Source organism: Heliangelus exortis, chromosome 25 (genome assembly GCF_036169615.1).
Source record: "Heliangelus exortis chromosome 25, bHelExo1.hap1, whole genome shotgun sequence".
Classification (NCBI taxonomy): Eukaryota; Metazoa; Chordata; class Aves; order Apodiformes; family Trochilidae; genus Heliangelus; species Heliangelus exortis.
The window spans coordinates 809,778-824,173 of record NC_092446.1 but is presented as its reverse complement, the minus strand read 5'-3'; the positions used below and the strand labels follow the sequence as shown (position 1 = coordinate 824,173).

Below are 14,396 nucleotides of genomic sequence, written 5' to 3'. Positions count from 1 at the left end.
CTGAGCCCCCCGGTCCGGCACCCCGCGGGGAGCCCCGCCGCCCGCCCGGCCCGGCCCGGCCCTACCCGCCGCCCCCCGCCCAGCAGCATGAACCCGGCAGCGGGGGCCCAGCCGGGGCTCGCTCAGCGCGGAGCCGGCAGCCGCTCCGCGGGGCCGTGACGGGCAGTGCCCCCGAGGGGAGCGCGGGCGGGACCCCCTCGCCGGTCATTTCTCCGTCTGGACGCCGCCCCGGAGAGATATGCTCAGCCCAAACCGCCTGGAAGCGTCTCCTGGGATTGCCTTGGCCCCCGGGCGTGCGGAGTGCGGAGCCTTCCCTCGGACGGCGGGCGCGGCCCCCCGATTTTGCCTCCCCCTCATCCTCCTCCTGCTCGCCCTGACGCCCCGCGCCGACTCCTCGTGGTGGTGAGTGCCCGGGCTGCGGGATGGGGATGGGAGCGCAGCGAGCGCCGCCGAGACGGAGCCCGACGTGAGGCCGGGCAGCCCCGAGCGGGGCTGCGGGAGCCACCGGGGAGCGGCCGGGGCTGCGCGGGAGCATCGCGGGTCCCGGTCAGGAGCCCGGCGGCTGGAGGGGGAAAGGCGGATGGGGAAAGGCAACGTTCCGTTCCGACCTGCCGCGAGGCCGGGGCCGGTACCGGTACCGGAGCTTCCTCCCGATGCAGCGGTCGCCGGGCTCCCCGGGAGCCCCGAAGGCGCCGTCGCCACTTGCGGCTGAGAGACCCCCCGGCTGCAGCCGCGTTTGCCGGCGACCCCCCCGAAAGCCATCCTTCCCCGTGCAGCGGCAGGGAACCGGCTTAGCCCCTCGGAAGGGTTTAGACCTGGGAAGTGGCAGCAGCGAGCAGCTCTCCCCGATCCACCCTCTGCATCCCGGGTTTCTTCTGGAGCTCCCGGTTCCCCCCCCGGGCTGCCCCGCGCACCGGTGTTACAGCTCCTCGTAAACAGCGATTAGCAGTTCTCCGTATTTTCGGTAAATCGAGGCTTTGTAGCAGATCGAATGATGCCACAGAAAATACCCGCCTTCTAGAAATTAATTTTCTCCCAGCAATGAAAATTTATGTATACAGAATGACAGTAATTAGGAAAACAAGGGGAAGTTTTCTAAGTGACCCTCTGCTGCTTCGGTAGTTCAGTAACACTGGATTAAAAAAACCCGTGCTGCAGAAAAGTTTCCACCCCACCCTATAAAAGTCCTCTCTTATCTTGTGGAAAACACTGTTTTCCACACCAATCTCGTCATCATTAGCACTTCACAGTAGATGAAGCTGAACTTAAACAAATTCAACCCATCTGCCACTGAAAGAGAACGGCGGTTTCTGGAATTCCTCCACTACAGTGGAGTACATGGCGAGGGAGCACTTCACCGTCGTGCCGATAGCTCAGGTATTCCGGGTGTTTGAGAGCGCGTCTGGGCGTGCGGCCGTCCTGGCCCCGCTGGCATCCATGGCAGAGCTGCTCCAGGGGGAGGAAGGAGATGGGGAGAGCTGTGAGTGGAGGGGGGAACCCAGGGGACGAGCTGCTGGGCAGCGGGATGCAACCAGGCACCAAAAGTGGATGGTATGAGTATGAGGAGACTTCTTCCAGCGGGCTTGGGGGACACATACAGAATGCAAACCAGCACGGCCATGCCCAGGGGACATCTCCTGCAGCCTGATTCAGTTCCACGGGGAACTGAGATCACTGGGCGAGAAAATGCGTCAGGGCGGGCGAGTGTCAGGTTGGTACAGGCGCTGGGCTGGCTGCCCCCGCCCCGCCGGGCAGGAGAGGGCAGGACAGCGGCTGTGCCCGGGTGCTGCTCCAACGCTGAAGGCCGAGGGAGGAGGGAAGTCTTAGAGCCGTGGAGAAACTGAATTATTTCACTTAATTGCCGAGGAGGCAAGAGAAGGAAGGGTAGGCTCCTTAGAGCTGAGAGGGTGCCTGGGGAAAAGAGGAGGTGAGCGCAGTCAGAGCATCACCTGCCTGAAGCTGGACGGTCTGGTATCACACTTGGATGCTGGGTGAAGGGTAGAAATCCTTTCTTCAGGAGGAGTGTGAAAAACACCTCTTTTCCTTGCTGTTACACCTCACTTCTCCCCACGCTGACTCCACCACAGTGCCTGCCCTAATTGCAATCGCACGTCGCTTCCCAACAAGCGGGAGGAAAACCGCCACATTTTAAGCCTCGGTAGCTGTGGCTTATTTGGAGGGAGCTAGAATTAGCTCCCGCAGTAGTTTGTGTTCTCAGCTTGCAGACTGGCTCCCTGGCTGGCAGCCCCTGCTTCGAGGCAGGGAAGTGAGCAGGAGCAGGAGCCCAGGACCAGGCAGCTCCTCCGTGTAGCCCCGCTGGTTCCTCAGCCATGGGGCAGCCGGGCACGATGAGTTTGAACATTTTCGGCAAGCAGAACTGGCCTCAGGGATCTTAACTACATGACCTTTAAACAAACAAATTTAGAAATCAAATACAGTAAATTCTACAGTTCACATTTTCAATCGTACTTTCTCCTCTGTTGACCAGAACATTCCTAAGAAAAGCCTTAGCTGAAGTGAGTGCTATTGTGCTGGGCATGTTAGTTGTGATAAAACAGCATGTTTAGATGAAGCTGGGCTTTAGTGAAAACTGTTTCAACCAGCTGTGGTTTGGGAAAAAGTTGTTCAGTGATTTACAGAGGTTTCCAAGCACATCTTTAGCACTACTGATATTGCAATAAATACATTTGGTGGTGCATCATCGTTCCTTATTTTTATTATTATTGCCAAATTCTTCTAGGGATTCACACACAATAAACTTGTGGAGCTAGAGGAAATGATTCTCATTTTCAGAGTCAACTTTTAAAGCAGATTAATAGAAAAAAATGGGTCAGTTCTGATCAGAGTACACGACAAGGAAATATCAACCAAATGTTTCTTCTAAACAACTGCAAATTATTAATTTGCAGTGACGTCAGGCACGGCCAGCACCGCCTCACAAAAACGCCAGGAATTGGTGAACTCAAAAGTGTCTCTGGGTGCGTGTTTGTGTGCATGAGCTCAGGGCACGTAGCTGCTGGCAGGGGCAGAGGCGACAGCACGGTGATGGGTGCTGGGGATGGCCATGGTGAGCAGCACCCATGCAGAAAGGCTCTCAAATATAATGTGTTACTTAGCAACAAAATACCAGCTGAAACACAGACGGAAATTAAGAAGGAATGCAATGGGAAAATCCCTAAATCCCGTTTACACTTGAGCACGCCGGGGCAGGGTGAGCGGCATCGTCCCAGGAAGGAGGCTCTGGGCTGGCAGGGCTGTGCCCCGTGTGCTGTGAGAGGACAGAGGGCCCCAAAAACGGCCTCTGAAATTCCTTCTGAAAGATCTGGGAGATGAGACAAATGTTGCTTATAAACATCAACTGTGCAATAAACAAACTTGGTGTAAATAACTAAGTAGGGTTTACTCACGAGTGAGAGCCCCACTAGCTGCTCTGGTGTGGAAAGCCATTTTAGATGGAAGGTTTGGTTAAAGAAAAATGTACACAAAGCTGTGTGCACACACCCCTGCACCCCACCCTCACACATACCCACTCGCCTGAAGGCCCACATGAACCCCCCCAAACCCCAGCGCACCAAATCCTCATTTGCTAACTTGTTTATTGCTAACCACAGCCCTTGGAAACTACAAATATTTAATTTCATCTGGCATTGGAGCAGATGGGAGGCATCAGGCTCCCAAAGAGATAAAACAAATCTGTGGAAGGAAGACTAATGCGAGCTTGGGCGCGGGTCGGGGAGCGTGCAGAAGTCTGGCGGCCACGTGGGGCTCCTCCAGACATTGGGGGGCCACGGGGGTCCTGGGGAGCTGCTGGTCCCTGTGCCACAGTGTCCGGATGGGCACTCTTAGGGATGCTCTGGGTGCTGTGCTCCAGCTGCCTTCCTGGGCCAGGGAAGATGCTCCAAGGGCAGATGGTGCCCATCACACCCTCCAGAGCAGCCTCAGGCCCTTCCCAAGGGTTTCCCCACCTGCAGCAGGTGGAGAAGGGGATGTTCTACCAGGATGGGCAGTGAGGAGCTGTGGCTCTGGGGTTTGCTGTGCATTTCCACCGTGAGGCCAGAGCTGGGTCCTGGCCCAGGAGCAGTGGATGGGCACAGAGTGCTGGAGAAATGGAGCCAGGTGTGTGCGTGGGTACAGCAGAGAGGGGTTCATCTAAACAGGCAGCACACCGAGGTGTGTGGGAGGGAAAATAGCATCAACAGGAATGTTTGAAATTAAGCCAAGGGGAAGCCAAGGGCTGCCTGGTGAGCAGAGCAGGCAGGGCTGGGACCCCCCGGGCACAGGGAGGGGGGGCACTACCTTCCCCCTACACCCATCCCAGCGGAGCAGCCCCCCAGCTCCCCCCAGGGCTTGACTAGCAGGGGGCTCGGGGGGCATGGGGCTCCAAGGACAGGGTGTCTGCAGGTCCCGATGCCATCCCACCCCGCGGGCCCTCCCGGAGGGGAGGTGACAGCGCTCAGGGACCGCCGGGGGCTCGCACCGGCTCCGCGTTTGTTGTTGCAGAGCGCTTTGCATGGCAATAAAATCAGGAGGTCAGCGACCAGGAAGTCTTTATCCTGAGGCCTCTGCAGCTCCGGCTGTCCGGGCAGCCGAGCTTTGAAAAATAAGTTTTAAAGTAACGTCAGACTGATGGAGAATGAACCCCGTGGCCTTTGCAGCAGCCCTGGTGTTCCTGGTTGGGGTGTACTCAACAGATGGGTTCTCTCAGTCACTCTGCACCATTATAATAACCCTAATTGTGTTTCTTAGTCCATTTTTCATTAGGGTCACTTTCACCTATAGGAAATCTTTCTTGCAAAGAAATGCAAAAGAAAAAAAATCCTTCTGCTCTTCCAGAATCCTTAGCTTTGGCTGTAACTAACAGGGATTTCAGCCCACCCTGAGGAGGTCTGTGTGGGGCAAGGCCTCTGCTCTGAGCAGCTGCCACCAAGCACATGAGAAACACCAAAGACAAGACAAGAATCATCCCTCCTGCCTTATCCCCCGAGACTGTCTGTCTGACACCCCTTAGCAAACACTGAGATTTTAGGAGGGGAAAAAAATTGTACTTCAGGATAAAGCACGTTTCTGATGAGCCAGAGTACAAATGTACAATTTACAAATACAATATTCATTGTATTTGTACATTGCCAACAATGCCTCGAGGAGCAGCTCTCACCCAGCATTGAGCAAGGCTTTGCCACTATTGCAAAGTAGAAAATGGAAAAAAAATGTATCTTGAATGGCACTGGTAGTGGCTCAGCATTATGATATTAAAAATTATTCAAGTGAGACTAACACTCTCAACATACAGAGTAGTGGCTCTAAGTGAGGAAATTAGGACTATTAATCATTCCAAGGCGTTAACAATTCCAGCAGGCCAGGATGGCCCCGTTCCCAGTGGGGCTTAATAAAATACTCTGGGTTTATAATAATAAAATAATATCTCAAATGTCTGTAGCACCTTGCAACCCAAAATGCTTTGCAGTTGGCTATAAATTGTCTGCCCACAGCCAGGGAGAGCCAAGGAAGGAAAGTGCAGCATCCCTGGAAGTATGCAAAGAACTGGAGGAGGTGAAATGCTGCCAGGAGCACTGGAATTTGCTCTTTATCAGGCAAAGAGGCAGAGATGTTGGATCTGATCCTATCTGAACGAGGTGTCTCCAATAGCTGCCTAGGGCTTTCCAGCCTCCCACCAAAAGATTTCGAGTTGATTCAATGGGATGGGAAGAGAGCAGAAGCCAAGCGAGTTTGGCTCCCAAGTGGATCTTTCAGGACTATCAGAGCAGTCACAGGAGTGATGGGGAGGTGAGCCAGTTTTCCCAGGGGAAGGACTCCAACAGCCTCCAACAGCACCAAGAAGCCAGATCACTCTCTCACCTCAACCTTGACCTTCAGAACTGCTTTTTCCAAGACACATTTTCTACCTGACATCTCCTGGTGAGTCCAGATCACAGACGTGACCACATCTGAGCCTGTCCCAGCCTCGGGTCTCATCAGCATTCCCCCACTGCAGGAGCCAATGTCACCACCCTGCCCCACACTTGGGCTAAGGCCAAGACCATCCAATAAAACATCCAACAAGGCCAGCCCTGGGCTGGCACCAGGAGGAAGCACAGAGCCTTCCCTGACAGCCCAACTGGTATTTCCTTGCACCCCAGCCCTGTGCAAAGCACCCAGGAGCTGGGCACACTGCAGGGGTGTGAGGAACAGGGCTGTGTCTCTTCCAGGCTGACTTACCCACTCCTGGAGACACTGCTCCAGTGGGATGCTGGAGCTGGGTGCACTCAGGGCTTCACTGCCTTCACCACTGCAGGAGGGGAGAGCTCTGCCCAGACCTCTGGGTCAGCCCATTGGGTTTTAGCAATTAAACAAAACTGCCAACAGCTTCGAGTTACAAAAAACAAACAAAAAATACCCACAAAAATCATGGCTACATTGCAGGGGGTAGGTTGGTCACAACAAAAGGAAAACTGAATTCCCCTTTGCAGCATCCTCCTGCTTTGGTCTGCAGGGTTAAGAGTTCCCTCTGACCATTCTGCTTTGCAGAGCAGTCCCAAGCCCCTACAACACAGCCTGGTGCTCCCGGGATCTGGAGAGACCCCTGAGCAGCTGCCTGCTCGCCTGGCCAGGCTTAGGCTGACATGTTTGGGGCAAGCTGTCCCAGGATGAAGCAGAGGTCTCCTTTCTCTGCCCATCGCTCAGGTGCCATGGACTCTGGCCAAGCTCTTCATCTCCCACTGCTACACAGGGCATGCTGCTTTCCTGTCTCTTGGTCTTTCCTATTAACGAGCAACCAGGAAGCCCCATACACTGTGTCAGGGCCAAAGCACAGCTTTTTGATCCAGAAAAAGATTCCAGCACAGTGGAGATGGAGAGAGATGTGCTGGTATCTGATCCTCAGGACAGGAGGCAGCAGATCCCAGGAGCTCGCAGCCCACGCGCAGCTGCTGGGATCCCCTCCTCACCCAGAGGGTGGGAAGCTGCTGGGGAGGGAAGCTCTGGCTGCCGAGATGGTCTGAGCTGAGGACAGAGACATGACATGGACCACACGGCTCTGCGAGAGCGCCCTGAGGAGTCTGCAGATCCTTGGGGAAGGCAGGAAGGCTCCGGTGGGAAGCGCGGGAGCAGGACACGTCCAGCACGGAGGAAGCTGTGGAAGGGGGTTAGTGCAAAATGCACACTGCCAAGTAAATAGATGCGTCTGCCTCTGATTTGCATGTTTATCTTAGAAGCAATTTAGGTTTCTCCTTGTTTACAAGAGCCGAAGTCAGCAGGCTCTCAGAACAAGAACAGCTCTGGGAGCCAACATGTGACAGTTGTCTCCTGTTCCCTTCCATCGCTGCTCCCGGGCTGCTGGCGAAAAGCTCATCCCAGCAGCCCCATGTCCGTGCCAGGGGTTTGTTTGGCAGGAGGAGGAAGGCTGACAGGGAGCAGGGGGCACTCTGCCTCCCAGCTCCGGGAGCACCTGCCCCGTGGCACCTCTGCTGCTGCAGGAGGTGGAGATGGAGGATGGAGGGGATGGATGCAGAGTGCCACACGCGGTGGGTCCGGGACATCCCTTAGGAGCTGGAATCTGGCAGCAAATGGGAAACACGGCTTTATGGACACTGTGAGAGGACCTCACAGGAGGCAGCAACCCCTGGACTGCCATCTGAGGGGCTGGGGGATCCTTATCCCCACACGCACCTAATTACTGACCCCCTCCCAGCTCCCACAGGCTGCTCCTGCCAACCATGCACAAACCTGAGCAGTGTCCAGCATCAGGAGCAGTTCCTTCTCACAGACTTTTCTGAACACAGGGCTTGGGGCTTGGGTTTGGTTTGCTTTAGTTTTGTTTTTTCCTGCTGTAAAAATACAGATTCCCCAAGAGTACAGCATTTCATAGATATTTGCCACTTCCAGCACAGCTTCATTTTTAAGAAATGAAGTTCTGATAAGGCCGCTGGGGACTTCTCAGAACATCCATTGTCTTTCCTATTCCAGTGTTTTTAAAATGTCATAGATTTTTAGAAATTAAATCGGAAGAGTTGCTTTCACCAATCCAAAACAAATGTTTGCATTTTCTCCCCTCCCTAAATTCTGCTTGGCAGAATTTTCTGATGTTCCTCGTCTTGCTCCATTTCAGAGTAACTGAACCCAACTGGAGCCTTTCTCATGAAATGGAAGATCTGGGTCTTGCCGAGATAACCACAGACTTTCCAAGACACACAGGGAATTTTCCCCTTGTTGTGCCCTGCCTCTGCCCAACACTGCAGCAATTGTGGGGCAGATTTTGATACACAATCTGCCACGGAGGTTTGTGGGTACCACAGCAAACATGCAGCTTGTTTGCAGCCCCAAGCGGGGGGAGATGCAGCCCCCAACCCTGGACCATGGCTGGTGAGGAGCTCCCTTACCAGTCACTGCCCTCTGCCCTGCTCCCCTTCCACTTTCTCCTGCTGATAATGTTTGCTCTGCTCTGGGTATTTGGCAGGAGAATTAAGGAGAAGTAATTACCTCACAGTGTGAAAAAGGGAGTGCCTGGTGTTTATCTTGTCTGGAGGGTTTCCCTTGATCCCAGTCTCCCAGGGGATGGCATTAGCCAGAGCTTTCTCTGCCAGCCCTCCCATCCCCAGGCAATTCCTCATCTCCCTGAGGCCCCAGGACCAGCTCCACAGCCCCAGTACTGGAAGTGGGCAGGGGATGGGGTCCCCACAAGTGGGGATGGGGTGGCCCATCCCAGAGGATGGCCCACTGCCCCCCAGTAGCTCTGCAGCCCCCTCGGGCCACTGGCCCGTGCCAGCTCTGGACCAGCTGCTCCCACAGCCCAGCACGAGCAGGGCAATGAAATACTCACAGCTGGCATTGCTCAATGAGTTCCTGATGGTTTTTCTTCCATGAACGGCTTCTGCCATCTCTCTCATTCCACTGCTGCAGGAGGGAGGGCTGAGAGAAAGCCTGTGAAAATAAGGCTGTGGGCCCTTGGAGTGGGGGCTTGCAAAGCTATGGGGAGCCGGGTTTATTATCCTCAGCTCCAGCCTGAGATGACCCTGTGCTTCTGCCAGCATTTAAACAAAATATTTTAAAAGAGGGAACAGATCCCGTTGCTTTTTGTGCTCGCAGGGCTTTCCTGAGCCTGTGGATGATGGAAGTGACAGAGCATGGCCAGAGAGGACAATGAAATATTGCCCAAGCTTTATTGCTTTCTATTATTATTAAAAGGAGGATCTTAATTCCAGTCTGGGGGGGTCGAAAAATTTGAATCCCACCCAAACCTCATCCTTTCCAGGCAGAACCACAGCTCCATGCACTGTGACAAGCATCAACCTCCAGCAGCAGCAGCCACTGCCTGGCCAGGATGCACAGGGCTGACCAGGATGGAAAATTCCACGGTGCCGCCGGTGTCCGGCGTGAGACTGCGGGGCAGAGCTCAGGGTCCCTCCCCCGTGTCTGTGGAAAGCTGCCCGTGGGGTCAGCCAGGCTCTACCAGACTGTTGTTTGGTCATTGTCTTCCCTCTCCAAGCTCTGCAGGGAGGGGACTGGGATGCAGGCAGGGTACAGGCAGGAGAGGAGACTCAGTTATTCAGCTTCAGGGTGTGATCATGGAAGCTCATCAGTGCAAATGAAGCACAGAGACAGCCAGGGGACAACAGCGTGCACAGGGACTGCAGCAGCAAGAGGTGATGCCTGCTCCTCTGCCTCCCTCCCTGCAGCATTGTGCCATGGCCCGTGGTCCCCACCGTGTGCCCCAGCCTGCACTGGGCTCCATCCTGCTGTGCTCAGCAGGGCCGGGCTGGGGTGTTGGGAAGAGGGTGGGAGGCAGGTTTTGCACATCAGCAAGTTCCTCTGCTGCCACCCCAGGAGCTGACAGAGCACCCGGGCTCTCAGGGATGTGGGTCCCACTTGCAGCACCCACAGATGGGTGTCCCTCAGGGGGCAGGGTTCCACAGGCTCTCTGCTCACCATCCCAGAGCAGAGTTTACCCCTGCCCCAGGCTGGTGCAGCTCAGGATTATTTTGTTAAAGACAAAGCCCAAAGCCCAGCGGCCGTGATGGCTCAGCACTGTCCCATCCCTGCTGACCCACAGCCTGCAGCCTGCACCCAGGGGGGCACGCAGCCCATCCATCACACAGCTGGAGAGGAAAGGGGGAAAGGTGGGCTTCAAGAGAAGACCCCTGTGGGTGGGCAAGGCCCCGGGGAGCCCAATTCCTGCCCCCTCCCCACCCCTGTGGGCAGCACAGTACCACGGCTCCGGTGTCTCCCGCAGGTACATCGGGGCGCTGGGCGCCAGGGTGATCTGTGACAACATCCCCGGGCTGGTGAACAAGCAGAGGCAGCTGTGCCAGAGGTACCCCGACATCATGCAGTCGGTCGGGGAGGGAGCCAAGGAGTGGATCCGGGAATGCCAGCACCAGTTCCGGCACCACCGCTGGAACTGCAGCACCCTGGACCGGGACCACACCGTCTTCGGCCGCGTCATGCTGAGAAGTAGGTTCTGCCCTGTCCCCTTCCCACCACCACGGGCTGTGTCTCCCTGGGAGAGGCTCTCCTCCTGCTGAGCTGCCCTGCCCGCTGGCTTGGATTACTCCCTTAGGAGAGCTTTGCCTTTCCCTGTAAATTAATCAAGCAGTAATGGGAGCAGAGCACTGCAGTTGAAATAGCTGCACCAGATGAGATGGAGCAGGGGGAGCACTGGGGGAGAAGGGGGAAGGAGGAGACACCTCCAGAGAACAGTCTCATATGTAAACAGTAATGGGATATATAAATATTTGGAGAGCAGGGTTGGCCAGGACTCAGCAGTTCACGTGGGAATGGGCTGCTCCTTTGCATGGCAAGGGAGGCAAGGAAGAGCCACAGCTCCATCCTCACCGTGGGCTGTGGGGTGGAGGAGGACCAGGGCTGAGGGCTGACACTGGCTCTGCATGAAGGGCTGGACACTGCCCGGGAGGGACCTGCCTGCTCCTGAGAGGGGTGGACACAACAAAAGCAGGAACACGGCCCAGGAGTGAAGAGGAAAGGTGGAATAGGGACAGCCCCTGAGCAGGAGCAGCTCCAGCCACCCCAGGCCCAGTGCTGCAGGACAGATGCTGCTGCACCCCGTGCCAGGGCACATCCCACCCCCCAGCTCCAAATCAAAGGGGGTTGGAAGGGCCTTTCCATGGGCCAGGAGAGCCTCATCTGGAGGACATGTGGGCGCCCACCGAGCGAGCAGGGGGCTTGCTCCCAGCTGGCGGGGGGATGGGGCAGATGAGCAGTGGAGCCTGGCAGACAGACCCCCGGAGAGGAGCTGGCTGGAGGGGAGGGGGCTGCAAGCACCGGGATGCAGCACTCACCGTGCTGTGCTGCAGCCTGCCCAGACTCAGCCTCCGCATCCCGGTGACGGCACCTTCGCTCCTGCCCGCATCCCCTCCTGGCAAAGGATGGGGAATGATGAAAGCTCCTCGCATAGCCCCATCCTGTGAGGCCCAAAGAGAGCTCTGCCTTTGAAGTTGCTTTCAAAGGCTCTCAGAATGAAGATGAACATGGTTTTGATTTGCAGCTTCTTTTACAGCATTATAAAAACAGCTGCGAACTTGAAGCAGAGACATAAAATTGCTGGCAGCACGCTGTGCAGCGCAGGGAGAGCCCAGCCCAGCCAGAGCTGCTGCCAGCTCCTGCACTCAGCGTCACCCCGGGATGGATGGATGAGGGATGGGACAGCCCTGGCTGAAGGTGCTGGGGCTGGTCCCATTGTGATGGGCACCCAGGGGAGGGGGACAGGCAGCCCCAAGAGCAGCCCAGCACCCCAGGCTGCAGAGCCCTGGGTCTCAACCTGAAGCACCCCTCAACCTGGATGGTGCCAGGGACGGGGAGGTTGGACTCAGCTTACCTTTAAGACACCTCACCCCCATCCACGAGGATGCTGCCCCCTCGATGGGCTTTGGTGCCAGGCACAGGCTGGCACACTCAGTCCCCATCTCCATCTCTCTCCCATGGCAGGCAGCAGGGAGGCTGCCTTTGTCTACGCCATCTCCTCGGCCGGAGTGGTCTATGCCATCACGCGGGCGTGCAGCCAAGGGGACCTGAAGGCCTGCAGCTGTGACCCACTCAAGAGGGGCCGTGCCAAGGACGAGCGTGGGGAGTTCGACTGGGGTGGCTGCAGTGACAACATCAACTACGGGATCCGGTTTGCCAAAGCCTTCGTGGATGCCAAGGAGAAGAAAGTGAAGGATGCCCGAGCGCTGATGAACCTGCACAACAACCGCTGCGGGAGGATGGTGAGTGCAGCCCCTGCACCAGGGGGGCAGAGGAGCAGGACCCTGGGTGGCCACAGAGAGCAGGACCATCCTCCCTTCCTTCCTTCCAATTTGTTGGGGAACGGCCCCTCGGGGATGGCAGGACCCTGCTTACCTTGCCCCAGCACATGTCCTCACTGATGCTGTGACAGAGAGGACGTGTCCTGGGCAGGCAGCACCCCTGTCTGAGAGGAGCCATCCTGCTCCGGGGCAATCCGCAGTCCTCACAGCATCCATCCCTCTTCCCACAGGCTGTGAAGCGTTTCCTGAAGCTGGAGTGCAAATGCCATGGGGTCAGTGGCTCCTGCACACTAAGGACTTGTTGGCTGGCAATGTCAGACTTTCGGAAAACGGGGGATTACCTACGGAAGAAATACAACGGGGCCATCCAGGTGACCATGAACCAGGACGGCACTGGCTTCATGGTGGCCAACAAGAACTTCAGGAAGCCCACGAAAACAGATCTGGTGTATTTTGAGAACTCACCTGACTACTGCGTGATGGACAAGTCAGCAGGTAAAACCCAGAGCTCGGGTTGTTGCCCAGCAGCATCTCTTCCTTCCTGAGTCACGCTGTGGGGGGGTCACCTGGGGTGCTGGTGCTCACCGTAGCACCGTGTCCCCACAGCACCTCCCGCTTGTGCAGACACGCCTGGAATTGTCCAAAATCCCACCCTGCTGCAAACCCTTAGCCCCAGCAGCCACTGCAGCCCCCATGCCCTCCCCACAGCCCCTTCCCCACCACTGTGACCACCCAGAAACCACGATTCCACCCCCGCTGCAGGTGTCAGGTCCCCCCCTCGCCCAGCGGCTGCGGGAGGGGGTGGAGGAGGCCGGGGAAGGGTCGGGAGGGTCTGCAGCCCCTGACCCGCTCTCGCTTCCCCCCGCAGGCTCCCTGGGCACCGCCGGGCGCGTCTGCAGCAAAGCGTCCCGAGGGACGGACGGGTGTGAGGTGATGTGCTGCGGGAGGGGCTACGACACCACCCGTGTCACCCGTGTCACCAAGTGCGAGTGCAAGTTCCACTGGTGCTGCGCTGTGCGCTGCAAGGAGTGCGAGGACACTGTGGACGTGCACACGTGTAAAGCACCGAAACGGGCCGAGTGGTTGGACCAGACCTGAGGAGAGGGCGGCACCCAGGGAAGAGCCCGCTGCCACCACCCCTCGAGATTTTTTTAAACCCTGTGCCCTCCTGAGGGCCGTGACGTTCTGGGAGCTGTAGTTCAACTGCATGGCTTTTATTTAATTAATTCTGCAAAGCACTAAAGAAAGGACTACATTTCCCAGGAGGTACCGTGGACCCTTCCATTTGCTCAGCAAAACTAATCCCCTGCCTAAGAGGAGTCTGCAATCTCTGCTTGCACTGTGGAGCTGCTGCTCCTCGTTGCCCTCTTCCCAAAGGGATGGTGCAAGCGGCAGGGAGCTGGAGGACCCACGGTCAGGATGTGATGGCTGAGGACACCTGCACCTCCCCAGAGAATTTATATTGCAGTCAAGTTTCACCGGCGAAAAACACTAGTTCAGAATAACCCACTTTTGCCAAAAGCATTCTTGCTTTTACTTTTTTTTTGCGATGCCAGAGGAAGGGTGTTGAGATTCCCTCGGGCAGCCCCCTGATCCCCACCTTCCCCTGGAGCAGACCCGGCCGCACTGCTGACCCCGCTGAGCAAGAGCAACCTCTGCACCAGGCTTCTCCCCGTCTCCCCTGCAAAGGTGACAAGTGGAGCTGAAAATTGGAACTGAGACCTGGACGACTGCACAAAGACAAGGGCCAGCCCCAGGTGCTGGCAGACACAGAGGGCTAGAGAAAGCAAACAAAACCTGTGAACTTACTGGTAGGTTCCGAAAGTCAATGGATACAGCAGCACCTCTGTAAAAGTCACTTGTATGTTGTGTATACTGCTTATTATTTTAAGTCAAAATTCATTATAAACCTGTATCAGAAAAATTATGTTCTTTGCTTTTTGAATTCCTACACGCCCAGCTGGGCACAGAGCATCAGCCTGCAGCAGCATTCCTTCTCCCTGCAGCTCCCACTGTCCTGAAGCACAGAACTCCCCCCCCGGGGTTACCTCTTGTTGCCCATAAGGCACCCAGGGTGCAAAGCCCCAGGGAATCCTGGCACACTCCAGGACATCTCATGACATAGCACTGGGGTGAGCAGGA

The 14,396-nt window shown here is 56.4% G+C and overlaps 1 protein-coding gene across 2 annotated transcripts; it reads left to right on the top strand.

Annotated features, from left to right (window-relative positions):
• Positions 1–92: 92 nt before the first annotated feature.
• On the top strand, positions 93–13,687 carry WNT2B (Wnt family member 2B). Of its 2 annotated transcripts, none has more exons than XM_071768808.1 (5): positions 93–402; positions 10,226–10,446; positions 11,938–12,215; positions 12,485–12,749; positions 13,123–13,687. In XM_071768808.1, exons 1-5 carry the CDS (start codon positions 239–241, stop codon positions 13,350–13,352), a joined length of 1,158 nt encoding a protein of 385 aa, XP_071624909.1. In that variant the 5' UTR covers positions 93–238; the 3' UTR covers positions 13,353–13,687. The 2 variants fall into 2 exon arrangements, with proteins under 2 accessions (XP_071624909.1, XP_071624908.1); XM_071768807.1 differs by lacking the exon at positions 93–402 and adding an exon at positions 1,433–1,551.
• The last annotated feature ends 709 nt before the right edge of the window (positions 13,688–14,396 follow it).